General features: G+C 50.8%; 1 protein-coding gene across 1 annotated transcript in view; it reads left to right on the top strand.

Moving 5' to 3' along the window:
* The window catches only part of LOC143828504 (protein hinderin-like), a gene marked incomplete at its 3' end in the record, with an annotated part of 32479 nt that extends 6407 nt beyond the window's left edge, over positions 1–26072 (top strand). Inside the window, exon 3 of the mRNA XM_077318875.1 lies at positions 25787–26072. Within this exon, the coding sequence (XP_077174990.1) occupies positions 25787–26072 (286 nt within the window). The remainder of the gene's footprint in view (positions 1–25786) is intronic.
* Between the last annotated feature and the right edge of the window lie 506 nt (positions 26073–26578).

Genomic DNA, 26578 nt, shown 5'->3' on the forward strand with positions numbered 1-26578 from the left:
TGATCCTGCGTTGAGCAGGGGGTTGGACTAGACAGCCTCTATGGCCCCTTCCAACTCTATGATTCTATGACTCATTTTTATTGCCTTTTTCACTGCTTAACCACTGTGGGTGGGAAGAACCATTGAAAATGGAGATTTGATTCCCTTTAAGGAGTCTCCCCTCCAGCCTGCCCTTTGATAAAAGGTGGATCGGGCCCTCACGGCCTGCCTGGAGTGTGGCAGAGGCCGGCAAATAATGCGGCATCTGTGAAATGAGAATTGCAGATTCCATGAGCTTGTCCATTTCTCGGCTCCCCTGATGGAGCCTGTAGTCATTTTTCAACGTTAAAATGCGCTTTTGAGCTCCCCGGTCTCGATGCCAGCTGGTTGCGGGGTCTGGCAGCGAGACGTCGGAAAGTTTGTCCCACGTATTCATTCATCAGTTCTGCAAAGGTTATCCGATGAATGCTCCTTAAATAATTTAATCTAATGTAAAGCCAGAGGAGGCGAAGACGACAAGCCCATTTCTCTCTCTTTTATGCATTTGAATATGGAAGTGGAGTCGGCTCCGGCCGCTGAAAAGGGTGCGTGTCATTACAGGGTCTGGAGAACGGGGCCGAGCCGTTTGACTGTGTCATTAACACGCTAGGGACTTTTCGGTTTCTTTTTTTAAAAAAAATTAAATGATCAAGGAAAGAGGCTCTCTCTGCCTCTTGGTTGACATTAACTTCTCTGGGAGTAAGATCTTAATTTTAATCCCCAGCTAAGCAAAACTCCATTGAAACACACACACACACACACACACACACACACACACACACAACCTTGGAATCGTAGAACCATAGAGTTGGAAAGCTCGATAAAGGCCATCTAGTCCCACCCCCTGCTCAGTGCAGGATCAGCCTCCAGCATCCAGGAGAAGGATCTGTCCAGCCGCTGCTTGAAGACGGCCAGTGAGGGGGAGCTCCCCACCTCCTTAGGCAGCCCCTTCCACTGCTGAACTAGACTCCTAGAATCCTAGAGTGGGAAGGGGCCATGGAGGCCATCTAGTCCACCCCCTGCTCAGTGCAGGATCAGCCTCAAGCACCCAGGAGAAGGATCTGTCCAGCCTCTGCTTGAAGACGGCCAGTGAGGGGGAGCTCCCGACCTCCTTAGGCAACCCACTCCACTGCTGAACTAGACTCCTAGAATCCTAGAGTTGGAAGGGGCCATGCAGGCCATCTAGCCCAACCCCCTGCTCAATGCAGGATCAGCCCAAAGCATCCTAAAGCATCCAAGAAAAGTGTGTATCCAACCTTTGCTTGAAGACTGCCAGTGAGGGGGAGCTCACCACCTCCTTAGGCAGCCCCTTCCACTGCTGAACTATGCTGACTAACATTTTTTCCTTGATATCTAGCTGGTACCGTTCTACATATAGTTGAAACCCATTTCTGCCAAGGGTTTTTCTGACCCACGTGGGAATGCCCTGGTGACTGAGGGCTGGGCCAAAGCAGAGAGAGGTGGCCTCTGGAACTACATATTTTAGAGGCTGGGCTTCAAATCAGATATGTTTACATTGGAAAGACTAGTTGGAGCAGCAGCACCTAACAGATTTTTCTTTGCCATCCAGGCAGCCCTTTGATTTTATACATGAGTGCATTCCTTTCAATAATTTGACCACTGCGGAAGACCCCTCTGGGTCGAAACATGTTTGGTCCATTCTGTATTGGTCTGTTCCTCTCTGCTGTCTGCATGAATGTCTCCCTGCCCTCCTCCAAAAGACAACCTTTCAGATACTTCAAGAGAGCCTTCCTGTCCTCTCTCAGCCTCCTCTTCTCCAGGCTGGACATCCCCGCGTCCCTCAGCCTTTCCTCACAGGACTTGTTTCCCAGACCCCGGGTCATCCTCGTCGCATCCTCTGCCCCCTCTCTTTTGTCCACAGCTTTTCGGAAGTGAGGCTTCCAGAACTTCACGCAGGGCTGCAGGTGGGGTCTGACCCATGCGGTAGACAGCGGGACGATGGCATCTTGCGATTACAATGTGATACCTTTTTTCATGCAGCCCTGATATTCAGGTCCCCCCCCCCCCGCTCTCCTCCTCAAAGTTAAAAAGTATTTACAAGTATTGAACTTGCTCAGGCGAGACATTAGATTTTTTGAGCGAAAATAAATGATACAATCACCACCCAGAAAACATATTTTTTATAATTAACTCCTCATTTTGAGTTAATTATCCGCAATTACCAAATGTAATTTCAATTTATTCTCGATTATCTGTTGGGGAAGAATAGCAGGCGAGGGAACGTGCGCTCCTGGCTGCCCTGCCCAAGGGCAGGAGGAAAGGTCCTGGCTGCAGACGGGCCACGGAAGGGGGCGGGCAGAGGCAGCGCGGGGTGCGTGGCAGCGCTCGGCGGCCGGCAGGGGAGTGTCGGCAGCCATGAGTTTTGCGTCTCAAAAGGAGGTGTACATCTCTGGGATGGCATCTGCGTTCAGTTTATATCTGGGCGGGGGATGCTGGGTTTGAAATGTAAATTTTCCTGTGTACGTTATAATTTGCTGTCCGCCTTGGTGATTCTCGGGTGGGAAGAAAGATGGGCATGAGAAGATTATTCTACCAACTGCGGGGGGGGGGGGACCCACACAGTTGGGGAACCAAGGTTTGTTTTGAACTGCAAACCTTCCCCTCATGGGCAAGAAGTTCTCATAGCTTCAAGCGTAAAGGTTTTGGTTTTGCTGCCACATTATTATTATTGTTGTTGTTGTTGTTGTTGTTGTCATACTTAGATTTATTGCCCGCCATTCCCAGCAGCTAATGGCGGGTTACATTAGTCTGACTAAAACCCCATTAAAAACCCCAATAAAATCCCAGACGTAAAAACATCACAATCCAAATGAACAATGTAAAAGAGAAGAACAGTGGACATTAAAAAAAAAACTTCTCCCTTCTCCCAGTAACTCAAACGGGAGGTGGGAAGAGGGGGCAGATGAAACCAAGCCGCCATACACACACTATCCTGGAGGGGGGGAAACAGATCTTTCTCGGAGTGCCAGCCTCAACCACAGACCTGGTGGAAGAGCTCCATTTCGCAGGCCCTGCAGAACGCCAAAAGCTCCTGCAAGGCCCACAGCTCATTCCACCAGGTTGTTGAGGCCAGGCACGCTTCCCTGGCGCTGGGGATGACCAATAAAGAGTTACCATGAAGAAAGCCTTGCAGTGAGGGACAAGGGGATCACGGAGGCAGGAGCGGCACGCGAATAGCAAGGAAGATACGTGAATTTGCCGCTTAATTTTAAGGAGCAGATCGGCAGCACGGGCCTCCAGCCAGGTGAAGGAGAAATCTGGCCTGGGCACATAAATCGAGGCTGGTTCCGGCTTCAGAAAAGAGCAATAGTCCAATCGAACAGCCTTTGCGGAAGGGGATGAGCTTTTGTGAGTTGCTCTTCATGTCTCCAGCGACAGCGAAATTGTGAGTCCATCTGCCTGTCCCTGTGGCCTCCCTCTTGGGCGGGGACAGGTGCCCAGCTCCCTCCTCCTCGGGGAGTCTTCAGCCTGCTCATCCAGAGAGGGATCTGCACACTGGTCCATGACAGTAGCCCACCTGGGGGTGCTCCTATTGGCAGAAACTCAGCATCTTTTTCCAATGGAGATGCAGCGACTGAACTCGGTGACTTCTGCGTAAAATTCTGCTTGAAGCGAAGGGTTCTCTGCAGGAGTCATGGGGGGGGGGGGGTCCCAGCTGGCTTTAAGTCTTGTAACAAGACCTCACACACACACACACACACACACACACGACCCATAAAAGCAACATTCAAACCAAAGGTCTTGCTCATCCTGGACTACGATACTCTGGGGCCATCACAACACCCCAAGCACCGTCATCTAAGACCTCCTTCATGGAAAGCATGGGGCTCAATGTCATAGGTCTCTTGCTGGTTCCGCTCATGCGTGGCGCATGGAATTCACAACAGCCTCGCTGATGCCAGTGTGGCTTTCCGGGGCCGTTCCCCTGCGAGCAGCAAGACGAACGGTCCGCGGCCATTTGCTTTCCCGCATTCCCTGCTTTGAGACCTCGCCCTGGCGCAAAAGACACTCCAGCTCGTTCTCAAAGCATCCCCCCCCCTCCAGTTGGACGTCTTTCAGGGAGAAAGGAACCCGTCTCTCCGTTGCAGATGGGCTGCGGCGTGCTCAAGGACCCACTTGGCGAGTGTTCGGTGAGATCATCGCGCCCTGCACCTGCTTTTGTGCACGCTCCTGACATCTGGGAGAGGTGGGTTGTTCAAAAAAAGATCCACTCTTGTATTTCAGCGTGATTGTCGACCAGGAATGCCTTTCACAGGCCTGGCGGGCGGTGGGGGTGGCTGAAAGCAGAGGAGAATTGTCTTAAGACTTAAGTGCTTTTCAGGCAAGATGCTCTGCTAATAATTGCAGCATATAATTACGTCTCACCCTTAAACCGCCTCACCTCCGTATTGCTCCGTTTCTGTCTCTCGTGCCTGGCTACAAGAAGACAGCGAAGAGGAAATCCATGTGCAAATTCTGCTGCGCCATTCTTACCGAGTCCGAGAAATGCACAGGACTCTTGCTCTCTCGCTCCAGTAACTGTACTGAAGCTCAGTAGACCTTGCTTGGTCTCCCCAGCACCTCTGGGAAGAGTGGCTGGAAGAAGTCCCCTTGCTGAAACGAAAACAAACTGCGGGGTTTTTGAGGAAGACGTGGGCCGCAGAGGAAAACTCCTACGCTTGCTGGTGCTTTCACTGCTCCAAGCCCCTCAAAGCCTAGTAGTGCTTGCCATGGCTGGGTTCCCTTTGCTGGCCGACTCTCAGTCTGTTCCGAAAGACAAGTCCTTCCCTGCTTCTTCCATTGTCCTGGACATGCAAAGCTGTCAGAGTCAAGAGGGCATTCTAAGACTGGAGTTAGAGCCACAGTAGAACAAACAGCCCAAGGAAGAGACCTCCATAACAGAAACGTCCTCTGCCGTGGTCAGTGAGTCTCGATACCACCTGGTTTTGCTGCACTGTGCTGTGCCTGGCTTTATGCTGTCTTCCATAAGGCAGCCAGCCTTGGAAAAAAAGGAAAAGAAACATGAACACATTTGTGCAATTAAAAACTGCAGTTCAAGTTATAGAACGATTCAATTAAATACGCGTGAACAACACAAAAAAGGAAGGCCTGCAACTGTTTTTGTAGGTATGCTAGATGAAGCAAAAAAAAAGACTTCACCTGGTAGTCAAAGCAGGAGACAGACAATTCTCCATGAAGGAGTGAGTCTCAAAGTTTTGGTGCCCCAGTCAAGAAGGCTAGAGAGTCAGGAGGGCTTTTGGAGTCCTGTCCCTGCTGCTGGACCTCCCGTTGGCCCCTGGGTTTCGGCCACTGTATGACACAGAGTGCTGGAGTAGGTGGGCCATTGACCTGATCCAACATGGCTTCTCTTACATTCTTATTGTGTTCTTAAGGCCCTTATTGGGTTGCCACTGGTTTGGCTGTCATGATGGTCAGTGCATAGTTTGAGGAAGAGTGCTTGCACTCAAAAGCTCACCCCTTGAATAAATCTTTGTTGGTCTTAAAGGTGCCTGACTGGACTCTGATTTTGTTGCACTGGTTTGGCATTAGACCACACGGTTCCTGTTGCGTGGGGGGGGGGCGGCTGGGGGCTTGGCTCCCTCTCCCTGCAGTTTGCACACCCACCCCCTGTAGCTGGAGCCATCCTCTTTATTCCCCTGCATTCAAGTTCCATTTAGCTCCGGCGATTCCCCTCTCCATAGTTGGAGTGAGCTGGAAATGTCAGCGCAGAATTCCGGAGCGCTTTCCCGCCCTTTGAACGCGCGTTGTTATGGTGATCGTTCCAAGATCCGGGTGCTGTTGGATCTTCAGAAGATTTAGTTCTCTAGCACAACTGTTCCGAATCCTTAGCATGGGAAGAAAGCTGGGAGGAGAAAAGGGGATTATTTCTGTTGCTTGTTAGAAACACATTATTGGCAGAATTTCTCCCTTAAAAAGAAAAAGAATTGCTCTATGTGTGCACACAGCTCAGGGTGTTGTTATTCTTCTTTTTGCATCTTACCGTAATGAAAGCAGTACGGTGTGGCCCATGCTTCTCACCTTCCTTCCTTCTTTTCATAGCAGCCGCCCCACAGCTCTGCCCTTCCACCCTTGGGGCCGTCTGTCAATTCTTTTCAGTCGTGACACACATCAGGCCCAGCTATTTCGGCACCAGGTCTCTTGAGGAGCGGCTGCCAGTTGTGCCAGCGCTCAGCTCGGGCCGCCAGACTTTGGCTGCCTTGTGAGCTCCTCCCCGGTCTCTGGAGGTGCATCTAATCACACCTTCCACCACCTCACTGGCTTCATGAATTCACTTAAACGTTGCTTGCATTCCCAGTCTCCTTTCCCTTCCTTGGTTCTCAACATTTTGACAATCCACCGGGAAGTTCAGCTTTCCAATTTGCCACCCTCTTTCCCTCTCCCTCCCTCCCTCCCTCCCTCCCTCCCTCCCTCTTTCCTTCCTTCCTTTCTCTCTCTCTCTCCCCTTCCTTCCTTCCTTCCTTCCTTCCTTCCTTCCTTCCTTCCTCCCTCCCTCCCTCCCTCCCTCCTTCCCTCCCTCTCTTCCTTCCTCCAGTTTGGTGTAGTGGTTAGGAGTGCGGACTTCTAATCTGGCATGCCGGGTTCGATTCTGCGCTCCCCCACATGCAACCAGCTGGGTGACCTTGGGCTCGCCACGGCACTGAAAAAACTGTTCTGACCGAGCAGTGATATCAGCGCTCTCTCAGCCTCACCCACCCCACAGGGTGTCTGTTGTGGGGAGAGGAATGGGAAGGCGACTGTAAGCCGTTTTGAGCCTCCTTCGGGTAGGGAAAAGCGGCATATAAGAACCAACTCTTCTTCTTCTTCTCCCTCCCTCCCTCCTCCCTCCCTCCCTCCCTCCCTTCCTTCTCTCTTTCCCTTCCTTCCTTCCTTCCTTCCTTCCTTCCTTCCTTCCTTCCTTCCTTCCTTCCTTCCTTCCTTCCTTCTTCCCTCCCTCCCTCCCTCCCTCCCTCCCTCCCTCCCTCCTTCCCTCTAACTAAACATTTTGCTCTCCCCACTGGTCTCGTCTGCCAGCCCCATAAGGACGCATGTTGAAATGTGTGTCTCTTTGAGAGGCGAAAGACAGAGCGAGCTCTGCTTGTTAGGTCAATGAAATGCCCCTCAACGGATCTGCACAACAGTGGAAATGCTGACTTTATTGGTAGATGCAAATCTGGCTTGTCAATAAGCACAGCGTCGTCCTGCTGCAGACGGATGCCGTCACCCATTCTTGCATAACAGACGGCTGTCTTGTGAATGATCTCATTACCACCACAATGAGGCTCAATAACCGGCCGCCGTTGGTGTGGAGCTCCTCAGAGCCTTCGGTGGAAGCTGTTTTGCTGTCTTCTGATAGTGCTTACCTGCAGAGCTGGAATATTTCACATCCCTAAGTATCACAAGAACATATGAGAAGCCATGTTGGATCAGGGCAGTGGCCCATCCGGAACAACACTCTGTGTTCCACCGTAACCAAAACCCATTGGCCAGCAAGGAGGTCCATCCGTGGGGCTAAAAGCCCAGAAGCCCTCCCACTGTGGCTCCACCAAGCACCTAGAATACAGAGCATCACTGCCCCAGACAAAAGAACGCAAGAGAAGCCATGTTGGATCAGGTTAATGGCCCATCCGGTCCAGCACTTTGTGTCCCACTGTGGACAAACCCCAGGAGGTCCACCAGTGGGGCCAGAACTCCAGAAGCCCCACAAGCCCCAGGAATACAGAGCATCACTTCCGCAGTGGGAGTGTTCCGTCTGTACCTTGTGGCTGGTAGAGGCTTCCACTGTCCACTTCTGTTTCTTAGCAGCCAGAGAATCAAGAAGACAAAAGTAACGACGACAGAAGAATTACACAACTTTAAGCTCGACACACACAAAGATTGAAATTGCTCAAGAGTATACCCTATTTTTTGGCGTGCCTTACTCCTGCCAGAATGTTTCTGGGGCATTTTCCACCGGGGCTGGCTTTTCCCAAACCGTCCATTATGGTTTCTACAGAGCCAATGTGTGTGTGTGTGTGTGTGTTTTCCTTTCTTGCCGCAGAGCCACACAGAGAAAATATTAGATTCGGCTTGGCTGATTTGTTCTCCGTGTTGCTCCTGCAGTGAAGAGGATTGATTTTTGTGTTTCTTTTGATGTTTGGCTTGCTTTCCTTCGGAACGCAACGCTTTGGGCCTTAATCCTTTAACCTTGAAGCTGAGCGCTCCGGCTTTGTGAAGGAGCTGGTTCCTTTTTGACGCAGCAACAAAATTTCCCTTGTCTCAGGAGCGATCAGCTGGGAGCAGGAATGTAAAGAGGAGAGGGCTCTTCAGGCGATTTCAGTCATCACTGAGGGTCTTGGAATTAGGGTGGAGATTTCGTAAGCTGTTGTGCAGGGCTCTCCAAGAGGGTGCCCACGGGCGCCCACTGGCACCTTTCTTGGTGCCCAGCAAGTATATTTGGAAAGGGGGGGGGAGCTATTATTCAGGATGGCTCCTAGTTGATCACTGAATTTGTGGGGCTTCAAATGACATTGTTTCAGTGGCAGCAGCCCCCCAGAGTGTTTGTTTAATTAAATTAATTAACTAAATCTTTTAAAAAGAAAAATCATACTCCACCTTTCCTGGATGCTCACAGTGAGTAACAACATAAAATGACAATCAATAATGTACAAAAAACATACGTAAAAGTTCATTTGTATTTCAGTCAGCCCCAACTAGTTTAGATTGAGGGGAGGACCAGGTCCTTAGAGGGCAGCTCTTCCATCAATTTCTGGCAGTGAGGCCAGCATTTCGATCATAGACCTGGCAGGACAGCCCTGTTTTGCAGGCTCTGTGGAACTGGTTAAGGCACCATGGCGCCCTGATCCCTCTTGGCAGAGTGTTCCACCAGGCAGGGCCTTGTTTGGGGCCAATCTCACTTCCTTTGGACCGGGGATCCTAAGCAGGTTTTGGTGCTCCTGGACTCTTTACTGCTGCTACAGACAGACAAACCCAGCCACCCATCTTGATCAGAGGTCAGATGTTGGAAGAAGGTTGGTTTTAAGATGCCGCTGTTCTCTACCCGAAGGAGTCTCAGAGTGGCTTACATTCGCCTTCCCTTTCCTCTCCCCACAACAGACACCCTGTGAGATGGGTGGTGCTGAGAGAGCCCTGAGTTTCCTGCTTGTTCAGAAGAGCTTTATCAGGGCTGTAACTAGCCCAAGGTCACCCAGCTGGCTGCACGTATGGGAGCACGGAATCAAACCCAGCTCACCAGATTAGAAATCTGTACTAAATAAGCTGGTATTTCCTCCAGGCCAGGCTGGATTCTGGAGATTCCTGGCGGGGGATCACTTGGCCATGAAATTGGGGCCACTGTGGGTAGGCACTGTGAGTTTGTACATTGTGTTGGGGGGGTTGGACTAGATGACCCTGGAGGTCCCTTCCAACTCTATGATTCTGTGATTCATTTGGCTCAGGGCTTCAGCTATCCACAGCATGCCACTTCTAACACATACCGATTTGCCTGATGGGGTCGCGATGGGTCGGACACAACTTCGCACCTAACAACAACGAAAGTTGACTTTCTGATCTGGACCTCCCAAAGCTCAGCAAGGGAGGAGAGCCACCGGAGTTTCCTGGAGGGTGGCATTTGCGGTCGTGATGGATTTCTTTATGAATGGCCTTTTCATATTCCTCATCTCATTACGCTCACTCCTCGCGACCCGGAGTTTAGCTAAAGTTATTGTTCGGGTTAACTCTCATTTAGCGGCCGTCCTCATTTGAGAAGCCGGCTGATCTTTAGATTTTATGGAGAGAGAGGGGACTGACTTGCGTGTCCGTGTTCGTGTGTGTGTGTGTGTGTGTGTGTGTTTGCATGGTATCTCCTACTCCCGGAAGGGGCTTTCCGAGGCAATTTCATCCCTTTCAGGGAAGGGATTTCAGCCCAACTTGATTTGCTCAAAGGTCTTCTCCCTCTTTATCCCCCCACGTTCACCTCCCCCGAATCGGCCATCAGATGGCTTTTAAATCCATGGCTCCTCTTCCTCTCACACCTGCCTCTCTGCAATATGATCCCTGTCGTCTGGCCGGCAGCTCAGCCTTAATCTTGCTTAAAAAAAAAAAAAAGGAGCTCTGTATTTTTCTTGCCTCCGTGTCAATGCAAGGGCCCCCCAGGCCGTTGTCCTGCAGGATCCACTCCCGTCTCTAGAGAGATTGGTTTTGCAGCTTCCCTTCTCTGTCACGCATCACCTTCTGCAAGTTAGCTGGAACTTTCTGAAACAGCCGCTCCTGCACCGCACATTTCACTCCTCTTGGCTCTGTTTGGCTTCTCCCAGGTAGCTCGGTCGTGTTTCTGTTGTGTATTTAAGCTCACAACGGCAGGAATGTCCACAAAACAGAGAAGCCTCCGGGTGACCAGAGCAGCTTGCTTTTATGACAGCCGCTGCCAGCATCTGCAGAGAAGGCTTTTCCAATCTCCCCTCTGATGGCACTCTGCTACTCTCTGCTGCCCCAGGGCCAAGGAGGAAGCAGGTGACCATCGGGTAGAGGACTGCTAAAGTGCTCAGGAAGATCCGTGGCAATGGTGCCGTTCTTGCAGCCACAAGAAGTGCAGGAGCCTGGAATTGGATGTCCTGGACTGCTGCCGGGCCCCAGTGGCAAGGGTCTACAGAGATTAACTGCAGAAGCTGAGATGGCATGTCTGCCGCTCCTGACCAGTGCCGTATACAATGGGACTAAGACATCTTGTGATTTTTATATGATGCCCCTGTTGATACAGCCCAAAATGGCATTCGCCTTCTTTACCGCTGCATCACACTGCCTGCTCATGTTTAGTTTACAATCCACAAGTACCCCAAGGTCTCGTTCACACACAGTGTTACCTAGAAGCGAATCCCCCATCCAGTAGGCATGCTTTTCATTTTTCTGACCCAGATGCAGAACTTTACACTTATCTTTATTAAATTGCATCCTGTTCTTATTTGCCCATTTTTCCATTGTGTCCAGATCTCGTTGAACTCTGTCTCTATCTTCCGGAGTATTTGCCAGTCCTCCCAATTTGGTGTCGTCTGCAAAGAGTGGGTCCCTTCCCACTCTATGATTCTTGCCAGAAAAACTAGCTGCCACAGTTAGTTGGGGGCTTCTTACTGCACGGAGCACTGAACGACCCCTTGGCAGAGGAGCGTTGCTGGCAGAGTCTCATGGGAATTGTAGTCCATGAACATCTGGAGGACCACAGGTTGACTACCCCTGATCTAGGACATTAGTTATTGTTCAAGAGGCTGCAAGGAAACTTTTTGAAGCTCCTGGCCGCTCTCTGCCTTCAAGCAGAAGTGGAGGCCCTCCGAGCAATTACAAACAAAGACCCGGTGATATATGGCTCGTCTTCATGTTAATTAGCAGAGCTGAATTTTTTAAGATTTGAGTAGGCTCAGTGATTTACGGCCTGGCCCTCCTGAAGGCAAGGGGTAAAAAGAAAAAGGAGGGGGTGGGGGAGAAAATTGGAGCAGAAATAAATCCTTTGAGAGAAGGGAGAAGATGAGAAAACCCCAGGACCTTTCTCAGCCAGAGAGAAAATGCTGCGGGGGAAACGGCCATTTTGTGGGGAAAGCAGACTTGCCGGAGAGCCTTTGCAGAAACTCCAAGAAGCTCAGGGTGGTTTACATAGTATTTCCCTCCTCCATTTTATCGCAACAACCCCGTAAGGTAGGTTAAGGTGAGAGAGAGAGAGAGAGAGAGAGAGAGAGAGAGAGAGAGAGAGAGAGAGAGAGAGAGAGAGAGAGAGAGAGAGAGAGAGAGAGAGTCAAACTTAAGAAACCCCGAAACATTCTTCAGGCTTTGAGAAACCTCAAAACTGGTGCAATTGTGCAGAATAGGGTTGGGAAGCAGAGCTGTGGACACGCCCACCTGGTGCCCCTTCCCTTCCCACCCCCTCCAGGCCCATCAATGGCCATTTTGGGAGAGGTGGGGTGGGTTGACATGACCATATATCACCCAATAAATGTTTAACAATTTTTTAAAAAAAATATATAAACAATTAATGAACTCCACCCATTAAGGAAATCTTTCTGATGGAGCCAATTTCTATGACAGAGGGGGGATTAGAGACCCAAAAGGGTTAGGGGCCACTAAAATATAAATATTAAAATTATATTAACATTTATTGTGCATAGGTTATAGTTAAATACATGTTGTTAGTGCAAAGTCGTGTCCGACCCATCGCGCCCCCAAGGACAATGATCCTCCAGGCCTTCCTGTCCTCTACCGTTCCCCGGAGGTCATTTAAGTTCACAACCGACTGCTTCAGTGACTCCATCCAGCCACCTCATTCTCTGTCGTCCCCTTCTTCTTTTGCCCTCGATCGCTACCCAGCATTAGGCTCTTCTCCAGGGAGTCCTTCCTTCTCATGAGGTGGCCAAAGTATTTGAGTTTCATCTTCAGGATCTGGCCTTCTAAGGAGCAGTCAGGGCTGATCTCCTCTAGGACTGACCGGTTTGTTCGCCATGCAGTCCAAGGGACTCGCAAGAGTCTTCTCCAGCACCAGAGTTCATAAGCCTCAATTCTTTGACGCTCGGCCTTCCTTATGGTTAAGGACACAGCCTGTATCAGTGAAATCACAAACTATGCACCCATACCATGCTGGACCTTACAGTGCTAAACCTAAACTGTGAGAAATTATTCCTGGAATAGAAAATAAGAAAAGAAAAAAAAATATTTAAATTTTCTTTCCCCCCCCCCCTTCTCTCTCTCCCCCCCAACCCCTTTCTTTTCTTATTTTCTATCCAGGAGTAATTTCTCTCCGTTTCCAACTTATGTTTTTGCATTATTTAATAGATAGAGGACTTACACTTGATAAATGGACATCTTCTATCATTTCCAAATTATTCACAGGGAATAAGTCAGGGAAAAGGGAATAAGTCGGTCTTCTAACTCCTCATCTTTTTGGCTACGTATTTTAACAGTTTTATTAATTTATGCATATCACTTATTTATTTTTTCATATTTTACAGATTGATTTCCCCCCTATCTCTCTGGCTGCATTCTCTCCTGCAGGGGTAGTCAACCTGTGGTCCTTCAGATGTCCATGGACTACAATTCCCATGAGCCCCTGCCAGCATTTGCTGGCAGGGGCTAATGGGAATTGTAGTCCATGGACATCTGGAGGACCACAGGTTGACTACCCCTGTCTACTCTATCCCTTGTGTGTTCAGGATCAGACCTCTGAGTTAGACCTATTTTGGAGGTGAAATGCATTAGGTTTACTACTGTATGGTGCATACTTTGTGATTCCAGTGATCAGCCCATAGGCACAATAAATGCTAATGTTACAATCCATATGCTCTGGCGGAGAGTCAAAGGGCAATTTATTATTATTATTATTATTATTATTATTATTATTATTATTATTATTATTATTATTATTATTATTATTAGATTTATTTCCCGCCTCTCCCGATAGGCTCGAGGCGGGTCACAACAACTAACCCCATTAAAATTCCCATAAAACATCACTCTACTAACATGGCGGCTAAAAATCCCATCCCTCCCCCAATTATTAAGAGGTGAAGAGGAAAGGATGGGGGAGTAGCGTACACTCCAACTCCTAGGGGGGGAGTGATGTCCCTGATTTGCTGACCCCAGCCTCAACCATAGACCTGCGGAAGAGCTCCATTTTACAGGCCCTGCGGAAAGCTGACAAATCCCACAGGGCCCCGCAGCTCTCCCGGGAGCTCATTCCACCAGGTAAGGGGCCAGGACTGAAAAAAGCCCTGGCCCTGGTTGAGGCCAGGCGTGCTTACCTTAAAAAAATAGTCTCCAATGGTCATTCAGAAGGCATATTGGGGGAAAGCCCACCTCCTAAAATCACCCAGCGAACTACCAAGGGAACCACGTTGGGGATGTCTGCACTAACCACCACACTCTTTTTGCTTATGTTCAATAGCGTTGTTTAAATTACAGTCAGAAAGGGACTGGTGCAATATTAGGGGGAGGGGGATTTTACAGAAAGAAGAAGAGCTGGGGGTTTTTATACCCACTTTTCATGACCCAAAAGACTCCCAAGGCAGCTGATCCTTTCCCTTCCTCAGGCCACCACAGATTCCCTGTGAAGTAATAAATTCAATAATAATAATAATAATAATATAATAATAATAATAATAATATAATAATAATAATAATAATAATAAATGTATGAGAAGAGCTCTGAGAGAACTGGGACCGTCCCAAGGTCACCCAGCTGGCTGCACATGGAGGAGTGGGGAATCACACCTGGTTCTCCAGAGTAGAAACTCTTATCCACAATACCACACTTGCTCTCAAGACCAGTTCAACCTTGAAATTGGCTGCCTGAGTAGGGGGTTTCCTCCTGCTCACTGGCTAGACAAACAGGCCTGCTTTATGCTGATCCTGGACTGGGAGGAGAGGGCTGGAGTAGATGACCCTTCCAACCCTTCCGAGGGGCAAGTTTGGTGTCGTGGTTAACAGCGGCGGCAGCTAATCTGGCGAGCCGGCTTTGATTCCCCACTCCTCCGTCACATGCCGCCAGCTGGGTGTCCTTGCGTTACTCACAGTCCTGCTAGATCTGTTCTCACAGAGCAGTTCTCTCAGAGCTCTTTCACCTTCATCTACCTCTTAGGGCATCTGCCGCGGGAGAGGAAGGGAAGGCAATCGGAAGCCGCGTTGTGACTCCTTCAGGCAGTGAAAAGCAGGACGTAAATTCCAACTCATTCTGCGATTCGGTGGTCAGGTATCCTGGCATTGCAAGGCTTTATATGCAAACTTGTCTTGCGGCATCACAAAGACTCTTGACCTGCACAGTTGCATAGGGTTGTGCGCTCCAGCATGCTTTGGCTGCTTCAGCGAGCCCCGAAGCCCAAGGAAGCCAGCAGCACCGAGGGGAGTAGGGGGGGGCTCCGGCGCATAAGCCGGCACCCGCATGCAGCTACAGATCTCTGCGCCTGCATGCGGGTGCCGGCTGGTGCAGCGCCGCAGCCCCTGTGTGTAGGCTCCCGCTGGCATGCCACCGCCGTCCCTCCATGCTGCGCCACTGGCCGCCTCAGGCATTGGGGGCTCACCGAAACGGCCAAAGTGTGCAGCCCTCCAGTTGTATCTCGGGAACCACGAGTGTCTAGCGGGATGTCTGGAAGCCGCCCCTTTCCCCACCAGCTACGTCTGTCTCCTGCCGCCTCGTCCGTGGCCTGAGCTCCGGTCTCTTCGAACTGTTGCCAGAGTTGGGATCTAGGTCAGCAACTTCGGTTTGGAAGAGGCGGCTCCCTCAAGCTGCATCGTTTGCTCTTGCTACTAAAAGCCCGGCAGGCTTTCCCGATAACGTGGGCCCGGCTTTGGAAGGATTGTTTTCCTACCTGCGCCTTGACATTTACACGGCTTTCTTTTGTGAAGGCTGACAGGCCGCCTCGTTGGAGCGACAGCTGCCCTACTCCGCGCGGCGAGAAAGGCCACGCGTGCGGATTCCTGGCATATTGTCCCGCTCAAAGCCGCCAGGTCTGCCTTCGACAGGAATTTCTCCAGAACCCGGGGCTGGGGGTCGTTTCTGCTGCAGGGTCAGGAAGGAGGGGAGAGAAGAACTTCTAACCGTGTTGCCGTTCCAGAGGACAGCCCGCCAGGCTGCCAAGAGGGACGGGATCAGAACGTGGTTGACTTTTGCAGCAGAATAAGATGGGAACGCGCAATCCCCCAGTCCAAAAACCCATTTAACTCGTCTGTGCTTAGTTGGAGGGAGGATTGCAAGCTCCCAGGCAGGTCCTGCAGATCTCCTGGAATTAGAACTGATCTGCAGACATAAGAACATCAAAAATGCCCTGCTGGATCAGACCAAGAGTCCACCTAGTCCAGAATCTTGTCTCAAACAGTGGCTAAAATTGTTCCTCTGGATTGCATAGAAGAAGAAGAGGAGAAGAAGAAGAAGAAGAAGAAGAAGAGGAGGAGGAGGAGGAGGAGGAGGAGGAGGAGGAGGAGGAGAGGAAGAGGAAGAGGAAAGAGGAGGAGGATGAGAGTTGGTTCTTATATGCCCCCACAAAAGACACCCTGTGGGGTGGGTGAGGCTGAGAGAGCCCTGATATCACTGCCCGGTTAGAACAGTTTTATCAGTGCTGTGGCGAGCCCAAGGTCACCCAGCTGGTTGCATATGGGGGAGCGCAGAATCGAACCTGGCATGCCAGATTAGAAGTCCGTGCTCCTAACCACTACACCAAACTGGCTCTCTAGAGGTTGAGGCCTTCCCCCAGTGTTGCCTCCTGGCCCTGAGAGTCAGCGGATCAGTGCCTCTGGGGAGATTCCCCTCAGCCACCGTGGCTAGTAGCCTTTAATAGATCCTTCATTAATTTAGTATGTCTGAGATGGGGGGTGGGGGTGTCTATGTGGTATTTAGAACCACTATCAGCGTCCAAAATTCTAAAGTATTAATACAAAAAGAAAATGTCCAAAAGCATAGTTTTGGCACAGCACCAGATTCATCAGGGAATCCAAAAGAAATAGGTAAAACACAATTCCTCTGTTCCTCTCTCTATACATGGCCTATCAGATGTTAAACAATAAGAGAGGGATGGATCTCCACAGAGTCTCCATTACCTTGGGGTTTTCTCCAGCTCTTCAGGTGAGCACACGGCCAGTGTCTGCCTCCCCCAGTTAAGATTTCTGATGGACTCAGAATCAAAGAACCCTTTTCAGGACTGCCCAGAGTTTTTATCAAACCTATTTTTCCACCCACTGTCTAGGTTAGGCTGGTCAGAGAAGCTTTTCCTGATGTCTCTAGAAATTTCCTTCTAATCACTGTTCCCTTCTTGGGGGGCAGGGGAGAGACTGACTATCCCATTGCCTAGCCCTATTACATTTATGTGAAGGTGTGCTGAGGTAAGTCTGGAAAACAACTGAACACATTTCCCTCTGCTTATTATTATTTATTATTTATTGATGATGTGGAACACATCTTCCAGTGTGCCCCCTGAAACGGATGTGACTCCGGATATGACACCTGTAGTCTCGCCCTAGGGAGCACACCAAAGAAGCATGCCCCCCCCCCCCCAAAGCACGCCTAGCCTCAACCGGGGCCAAGACCTTTTCGGTCCTGGCCCCGACCTGGTGGAACGAGCTCCTGGGTGAGCTTCGGGCCCTGCGGGAACTTCCAGCATTCTGCAGGGCCGGCAAAACGGAGCTCTCCTGCCAGGTCTACGGTTGAAGCTGGGGCAGTGGGGGAAGGTCAGTGGGGTCCAGCTGATGTTAAATGCCACCTGTGATTCTCGTCTCTCCTTCCTCCTCCCTCTTGAAGCTGGATAGGGGAGGGGTTGGAGGTTCCGCCGTGTTGTTGCTACTATGCTGTTACCGTGTTGTGACATTTTATTGGGATTTTAGCTGGACTTCTGTAACCCACCACAAGCCTCTCGGGAGTGACGGGTAATAAATTAGATGATGATGATGATGATAAAAAAATAATAAAAAGAGGCAGGGGGACAACTGGCAGCAGATGCCCCTGTCTGTCTGTCTGTCTGTCTGTCCGTCTGATAGACGGAAGGAGGGAGAGGGAGCAAGGAGCCCCGGGGCAAGTATGTATTCCACATACCGGTGAGAGTCGGACTGTCACTATTTCGGGTTTTTTTAATTTTTATTCCGCCCTCCCAGCAAGTTGGCTCAGGGGTGTGTGTGCATCATATAAAATACAGCAATGCAATTGGAAAAAAAACATTACATTTAAAAACGAGTTCACTTTTAAATTAAAAGGAACATGCAAATTAGAACCAGTAAGAAGACACTATCAACAATTGAACGAAATGGGAGTACCTAGGTGTAGGTCTCCTGGAAACAAACTCCTTTCTGGGGTGGTTTTCCCAGGGCAGGGGGCAGCTGACGGTCTGCCATGTTCTCTGCGCAGAGGGGGGGGGGAGTTTTGAAAGTCGGAGTTGAGGTTTTGCTCAGTTCAAACCTCCAAAGGAAAATTGCATTTCTTCACAGCCCTTTTAAAGCTGTTTATTCCTGTGGCTCTTAAAGCTTTTTATCGCTACCTCCTCTGGCAGTGAATTCCACATTTTAATCCTCCTCAGATCAATTTCCCAGGAGAAAATGGCTTTTCTGGATGGCAGACCCTATGACAGCGGCGGCCAAACTGTGGCTTTCCCCATGTGCATGGATGACAATTCCTTTGCTGCTGGCAGGGGCTCATGGGGATTGTAGTCGCAGTTCGGCCACCCCTGCTCTATGTCCAGGGACCATGCTGAGTTTTCTAGCCTTCCTCTGGCCAGAGCTGGCAATCATAGGCATTTGTTGTATTTGCAAGTCCTGGAAGCAGCAGAAGGGACAGTTCTGTTCTGAAACCTTTAATTTTCTTTTTTAAGTATTGAATGCTGCTATATCAGCCCTGAACTGGGTGGGTATCCCGGTTCCAGACACACGGCAGACAGACAGGGGCAGTTTTTCAATGTGAGAATTTAGCAGAACGCAGTTGCAAGGATCAGCTACCAGTTAGACGTAGCTCCCAGCTTCAAGTCCTAAGGATAATCCAGATACGGGCTCGGGTCCGATGCATGGAAATTAGCCCACAGTGCCGGCTGCAAGGCCGTGGCCACCAGACAAGTTCCTTCTACACTGTCACTCCCTGTTTTCCTGCTAAGCACCTACCCGTCCTCTCAACCCTGCACTCCTTCTCATCTTTGTTGCAGAGCCCGTGTTGTGCTGCCAGGCGAGCACTGTGGCTTCTGCCTTGCAGTTCCCTCGTTACCTTCCTCCACCTATGCTGTCCCCAAGCCTCTGGTGACAACGGAGGGGGACTGGCTGGCAGAGGGCTCTCTGTTGCCCACTTCCTTGTTTGGAGTTATGTCTGGCTCCTCCTGCAGTGTTGGTCGCTGGCTGTGGTTTTGGGTCAGGTTGGCCGGCTGCCTCAGAAGAGTCCTCCGTATCCGATACTTTGGGCTGATCCTGCGTTGAGCAGGGGGTTGGACTAGATGGCCTCTATGGCCCCTTCCAACTCTAGGATTCTATGATTCTATGTATCGCTTTGCTGTCCACGATGCTAGGCCAGCCTATCCCGATCTCGTCAAGACTCAGAAACTTGGGAATCCCAAGTTTACGACCTCTGACTCACAAGCAAGCCACCTCTGGCTCTTTCTCGCCACCAGAGATCGCCACAAGTTGGCCGTGGCGTGATGGAACTTCCCACCACCATGTCGCTACCAGCCACACGCTATTAACAAATTGTTGACGGCTTTCATGGCCAAAGTCTGCTGGTGTTTTCGGGTTTTCCGGGCTGTTTTGCCACGGCCTGGTAGGTTTAGCCCCTGACCTTTTCCCAGTAATTGCGGCTGGCATCTTCAGAGGTAGGGCACAGCAAGATGAGAATCTCTCTGTGCCGTGTTGAGAGGTTCCCATTTTGCTGTGTTCTGCCTTTGAAGATTAAACATCTGGGCCTATGCGGTGGCCAGACTGTGGCTCTCCAGATGTCCGTGGACTGCAATTCCCATGAGCCCCTGCCAGCTGGCAGGGGCTCATGGGAATTGCAGTCCACGGACATCTGGAGAGCCACAGTCTGGCCACCCCTGGCCTAAAACTACGAGGCCACGGCCACACAGCCCAGACAACACACAACCACCAACATGCTTTCTGCACACAGATCCCCAGGACTGGCTCGGTGTGTAAGCATGGGGGCGGGTGGGGGGCGCGAGCATGGTAATCCATAAGTGGAGGTTGTGTTTACATGTGACTGTTTCAAAAATGAACTTGGTCGATGCTGTCTGGGAGGCTTCCTGGGGTTCTTGGTGGAGGAGTTTCAGCCATGTTGGGAAGTCTCACCATGCTCTACATCTCAGTGAGCCAGAGAAGAAGAAGAAGAAGAGTTGGTTCTTATATGCCGCTTTTCCCTACTCGAAGGAGGCTTAAAGCGGCTTACAGTCGCCTTCCCATTCCTCTCCCCACAACAGACACCTTGTGGGGTAGGTGAGGCTGGGAGAGCCCTGATATCACTGCTCGGTCAGAACAGCTCTATCAGTGCCGTGGTGAGCCCAAGGTCACCCAGCTGGTTGCATGTGGGGGAGCACAGAATCGAACCTGGCAAGCCAGATTAGAAGTCCGCACTCCTAACCACTACACCAAACTGGCTCTCAGCGAGCAGCATGTGCCATCGAGGCCATGGAGTGCCTTTCATTTACTCATTCCGGTGCCACAAGGCCGTTCTTATTGTTGGAGCGGCCCGTCGGCAGGAAGGGCCAGCCCCCTTCAACAAGTGATTGAACAGGTTTGTTCCGCAACGTTGGCGCATTGTATGACGAAATCTGTCCTACGGGTCAATTCCTCCCCCGCCACTGAGCACCCTTAAACATTCTGTAGGGGACCCCTCCAAGCCTCAAGCTCCCTTTTGCAGCCCCTGCGAAATTGTGAGGGTTCGGACAGGGCCCTGTTCCCTTCAGGGAGCTTGTTCCACCAGGTGGGGGCCAGGACCGAGAAGGCTCTCGGCCCTGCCCATTTCCTACAACACTTGGTGGGCGCCAGGAAAGGTGTCGGTGGGCGCCGGCCACAGAAATAGCAGCATAGCCGATTAAGACCGGGAGGGGAGCACCTCTGTGGCTCCGTTCACAAGCCTGGCGGTCTCTGCTGGGATGTGGGGAAGACGAAGAGGCCATCTGCCAGAGGTCAGCAGTGCAAGGCTTGAGCGGCCTGCTGGCTTCCCCGTTCTCTGGATACCTCCGATTGGCCAGCAAAACATGGACCTCACTCGGAGGAGCCTGCAGATTCAGAATCCGCAGCTGGGAAGGCTCTGTGCCGATTGCTACTTTTGCGTCATGGAGGAACGAAAGAGTCTCCCTCTCTCTCTCCCTCTCTCCGCTTGGTTGACTTAGTACATCGCCAGTCCCGTAAAACGCCTCGCTTGGATCCCGGCCACCCTCTTGCCTAGCTAGATTAATCGGCACACACGGCATGGACAAGCCAGGCCCCCGTTGTCCTATGTTCACGTAGATTTCGAAAGGATTTGCTCTTCTTCCGAGCTGACCTGGGTTTTACTGTTTCTGTCGGGGCGATGTGTCCTCCCTCTTGAGCCCAGGCGCCTAATGAAGCTCCGTTCCTGCCCTAACTTGAGCAGTATATAAAGATTAGTAAATAAGACCCCATTAAAAATACTTATAATGCAAGCATCATGGGTCCCCGTAGCCCGCCTAATGTCCATTAATGCTTATTCCGAGGATCAGAGCTCATTTTGCTGAGCCATTTAGTCAAACCGGGCGATTATTTAGAAAGTTAATTCATGCATACTAAAATCGCGCTTAAGTAATGCAGAGGGTAGGAGGTAAAACTCTATGGAGATGATAGTCCTTTTTGTTATTTAATGATCAGCCATAATTAACTTGCAAATTTGAAATAATTAGAACAAATTAAAGGTATTTAACTTTGCCTCCCTAAAGAAAAATTCAAATTGCACCAAATGCGGCTTTAAATTATTCAAGTCTCAGAGGTCTGTTGCTGGGTTTTTCTTTCTCTCTCTTCCTCCCCCCCCCTCCTTTTCCTTCCCCCCCCCCTCCCGCGGCCATGCCTTTTCCTATGATGAGAATACCAATCTGCCTTTTGTCAGAAGACATCCGATCAAGTCATTGTTCTTTGCGTCTAATAAATGACAGCTATTCTTTTCGGCAAAAGTATTTTAGTCTCTGAAGACTGCATCAGCATTTCCGTGGCATTTTAATTCAATAAAACAAAAGGTTAACGCTTCTCTCCCCCCCCTCCCTTCTCATTCCCCCCCCTTCCCCAACTACTTCTTAAGGAATGCAAATCCTCTTCAGCGTGGAATGGGATCCTGAATGTCATTTTTTTAAGATTTGCTCTTCCAGCTAAAGCAAACTAATGGGTGATCTGTGTTTTCTGGGAGGAGTTTAGATAAACCAGGGAGGGCTCTGGCCCTTGAGTCCCCCCCCCCCCCCGGGCTTTCCCTCAAATGACAGTCATGCGTTTTTATCTTTGTGATATGCTCAGCGGTGCCGTGTCATTTAGCAGTCGGAGGTGCCGTGGAGTCTCAACCGACTTATTTTATTTATTTGGTTACTTAAAACATTTTACTTGCCACCTTTCCTTCCTGGTGGAGTTAAGGTGGCTTGCAAACATAGAATAAAATGCATTAAAAAAAAACAAAGACAGAATTTGGTTCTAAGTCATCTTCCGCTACCTCTTGAAACTCATGCGTAAAAGGAGCCAGGCGAACCGTCCTGGGGAGATTGTTTCACAATTGCGGGGCTGCCACTGAAAAGGCCCTTCCTCGTGGACCTGTCGGATGAGTTTCTTTGGTAGATGAGACAGACATCTATCATGATGTTGACCACAGGCAGATCGGTGGAAGGGTGGCCATGTTGCCAGTGTAGGAAAAGTAGGTGCTGCCATCAATCCATCCGAGCTGACAGCTGTCCAGTGGCACTTTCACACGTACCCCGAATAACTCACGTTTAAACTTTCCCACATACCCTGAATGATGCACTTTCACACGTATGCTGATGCACTTTAAATTCCACTGTACTTTACAACTAGATTGGACTGTATGTAATGGCAAAACCTTCTTGCCCGTTTCTATTTTTAGATTTTTATACCGCCCTTCCGTATGGCTCTGGCCGGTTTACATATGATGCCATAGAATATATCATAACCAATCTAACAAACATAACATATCAACTAGAATACTGTTTCAACAGGAACGGTAACGTTGAAAGAAGACTTAGGTAGGTCAGATTATTTCAGTCATGGAAGGGGGTGTCTTGAGGGGGGACGGGGACCAGCGGATGCTGGTTTGGTGTAGTGGTTAGGAGTGCGGACTTCTAATCTGGCATGCCGGGTTCGATTCTGCGCTCCCCCACATGCAGCCAGCTGGGTGACCTTGGGCTTGCCATGGCACTGATAAAACTGTTCTACCGAGCAGGAATCTCAGGGCTCTCTCAGCCTCGCTTCCCTCACAGGGTGTCTGTTGTGGGGAGAGGAAAGGGAAGGCGACTGTAAGCCGCTTTGAGCCTCCTTCGGGTAGAGAAAAGTTGCATCTAAGAACCAACTCTTCTTCTTCTTTAGTAATTTCAGGGCTCTCTCAGCCTCCCCTCCCTCACAGGGTGTCTGTTGTGGGGAGAGGAAAGGGAAGGTGATTGGAAGCTGCTTTGAGACTCCTTTGGGTAGAGAAAAGTTGCATCTAAGAACCAACTCTTCTTCTTCTTTAGTAATTTCAGGGCTCTCTCAGCCTCCCTCCCTCACAGGGTGTCTGTTGTGGGGAGAGGAAAGGGAAGGTGATTGGAAGCTGCTTTGAGACTCCTTCAAGTAGAGAAAAGCGGCATATAAGAACCAACTTTTCGTCGTCTTCTTGCTGGGTCTAGGTCGGCCAGCCTCAAGCAAATGCCTGTTTGTGCCCTTGAAATCCTTCCCCGATATGAATCCATTCCCCTGAACCTCCTTCACATCCTTTCGGGCTTTTGTTCACTCAAGAACTGAAGGGTCAGGCCCCAAGGCCTTGGTAGTAGAGCTATGTGGTACGTTTCCTTATTTCCTTTCCAACCCTGTCCTTTAAAATTAGCAATTTAGGGTTTTTTTCCTCCCTTCTCCGTCTCTCTCTGGCTCTCAACCCTGAAAAGCCGCCGTTCCATCCTCGGGGTAACCTTGCCTCCTCGAGAGAAGCCATGGGAGTCTTCCAGCGACGTTTGCTTCCTCCCCCTAATTTTCCGGAGTCAAAGGTCGCCCTCTTTGGATAACAGGGCCATCAATTCTCATTAAAGCTTCAGTCCGGGCCCCTGGAAAGTGGTCAGAGTAAAGACCGGCTTCTTAAATATCTTTTAAACGATGCTAATTGTGCTGAAACTCCCCGGTGAAAGAAAGTACCACTAATATTTTCATGGCGGTAGAAATGTCCTCGTTCCCTCAGGAAACGGGAGCTGGATAAATCCCCTCCTGGGGTCAGGGTTGTGATACCTATTAAGCCTTATCACTTGAAGTAATCGCTAAAGCATCGATCATCCATACTGTCAAAATGGCTGTAGGCCATAGTGTCCAGTTTGGTGTAGTGGTCAGGAGTGCGGACTTCTAATCTGGCATGCCGGGTTCGATTCTGCGCTCCCCCACATACAACCAGCTGGGTGACCTTGGGCTCGCCATGGCACTGATAAAGCTGTTCTGACCAAGCAGTGATATCAGGGCTCTCTCAGCCTCACCCACCCCACAGGGTGTCTGTTGTGGGGAGAGGAAAGGGAAGGCGACTGTAAGCCGCTTTGAGCCTCCTTCGGGTAGGGAAAAGCGGCATATAAGAACCAACTCTTCTTCTTCTTCTTCTTCTTTACTCTCCCGTGATCCTACGGGCTTCCCACCCCGCGGTTCGTATTTGTAACCGCTTAGTTGGGATCGATTCCCCAAAACCGTGTTGGCCTTTGAGGTGTTCCTGCCGTGCCCTGGGCCTAAGCTAGCCCGACCTCATCAGACCTCGGTAGCCACGCTGGGTCGGTCCCAGTCAGGTCGGATGGGAAATCACGGAGGAAGTCCAGCGTTCTTGTGCAGAAGCAGGCAATGGCAGACTAGCTTTGAACACCTCCTGCCCCGACAACCCTGCAGGGTTTCCACTCCGCGAGTTTGAATAGGTTGGAGGTCCCTGGCCTGTGTGAGGCATGCCTGGTCTTGAGCAGGGCCGGGGCTTTTTGGGTCCTGGCCCCTACCTGGTGGAATGAGCTCCCGGAAGAGTTAAGGGCCCTGGCAGAGGTTATCACAATTCCACAGGACCTGCAAGACGAAGCTCTTCCACCAGGCGTTTGGTCAAGGCCAGGGCAAGGGAGATCTTTTGGGTCCCTCCTCCACTCATCCAACCACTGCAATCCATCTAAACCAGTGGTCCCCAACCTGCGGTCTTCAGCCCAGTACCGGGCTGTGAAGGCCAGGGCGCTGGGCCGCGGTTCCCTCTCCCCGCCCCCCCCCGCAGTAAAAAACTTCCCAGGCCGCAAGCGTGCGGCCCAGGAAGCTTCTTACTGCGGGAGGGGGGGAGAGGGAATAAGGGCCGTGCCGCGCATGCGCATGCGCGAAAGTGCCGTGCATACGCGATTTTGGCCGCGCATGTGTGCATGCGCATGCGCAGCTCGCCCGCGCGTGCGCAATGCGCGGGCACGGCCACGCATGCGTGCTGCACGGGCGTGGCCGTCGCCCTGCCGGTTCCCAGCCAAAAAAAGGTTGGAGACCACTGATCTAAACATCTACCCTGAGGCTTGGGGTCAGGCCGGGAATTTTATGGGGGTTAGACTAAGGCGAAACAGGGATGTATTACTATTTTACTGTGTTTCATGGTTTCTAGCCCGTGGTAAACTGCCGTGAGCCGGCTAGCCAGAGAGCAGCAGTTAATAAATTGAAGAAAGGAAGGAATCAATCCATCGGTTGGCCCTGCTTTGGCCGCACTTTCCACCAAAACGCAGATCTAGCTGTTCTACGGTGGGCCAACAGGGCCATTCTCCGGAGCGATCGCCGTCTGTGGATCAAGCGTTGTCCCCTGATTAAAAGTTAGCCTTCCATCTGTCAAGGAGGAAGAGCCCCCGGTTATCCCAGCTGCCTGCTTTTGTGGCTTGGAACGGACTCTCGTTCTCCACCTCCTAGGCATGTACGAAGGGGAGAAACGCTCCCCTCCCAGGAGGGCCAGTGGGTTTTGTGCATCTCCTTGCCAGGTCCTGGTTTCATCGCCCAGGAAAAAGAGCCCTTTCAACGCTGCCACAAAGGGATTTTCAGTTGCATTCGTCTCTTGCCTGTCCAAAGCCACGGGGGATGTACCGAAAGGGGGGAGGGATGCGGAAAATGGAACGTGCGGCACCTGAATCCCTGTTGCCTCTTCCAGCCCCTCCAGGTCCGACTGCGAAGGTTGCCTCTCTAGAACCCCAGCCGCACAGAGAAGGATCGGGGCACCAGCAAGCAGCACTGGGAAGAAGACGGTCGGCTTCGGCACGGATGGGGAAGCCCCTTGGGGGCAGCCCGAGAAGGACAGGGTCAGGCCGAGAAGAGGTAAGACGGCGAGCCGCATCCCGTCTCTCCATTTTGTCTGCCAGCCCTCTGGCTCTCCTGGTTGCTCGCTGGGGCTGGTGGCATCACATTCCCCCAAGAATCCCAATTCCCAGTGCACAGGGGTAGTCAAACTGCGACCCTCCAGATGTCCATGGACTACAATTCCCAGAAGCCCCTGCCAGCATTCGCTGGCAGGGGCTCCTGGGAATTGTAGTCCATGGACATCTGGAGGGCCGCAGTTTGATTACCCCTGGTATAGACTGAGATGCCTGTCCCAAGGCTACAAACAATATTAACAAAATTAATACAGGATAAAGAAAAGTAAAAAGTCTCTTCTTATTACGTTGGTTTATTGTAGCATCCAACCAGAATGGGTTCCAGATATCTTCCCTTTTCAAAGGGGATTTTCCTCAGTGGTTGTTCCTCTCACTTGTGAGAAAATTGGTGCTTCAGTCCAACTAGCATCCCTACAGTACAGAGCCAAAGGCCGGGGTATATTCTTCACATTTTGAGATTGAGTAGAGCCTCTTGTGGCGCAGGGTGGTAAGGCAGCAGAAATGTTGTCTGAAAGCTCTGCCCATGAGGCTGGGAGTTCAATCCCAGCAGCCGGTTCAAGGTTGACTCAGCC

This window comes from Paroedura picta, unplaced genomic scaffold, assembly GCF_049243985.1.
Source record: "Paroedura picta isolate Pp20150507F unplaced genomic scaffold, Ppicta_v3.0 Ppicta_v3_sca41, whole genome shotgun sequence".
NCBI classification, from domain to species: domain Eukaryota; kingdom Metazoa; phylum Chordata; class Lepidosauria; order Squamata; family Gekkonidae; genus Paroedura; species Paroedura picta.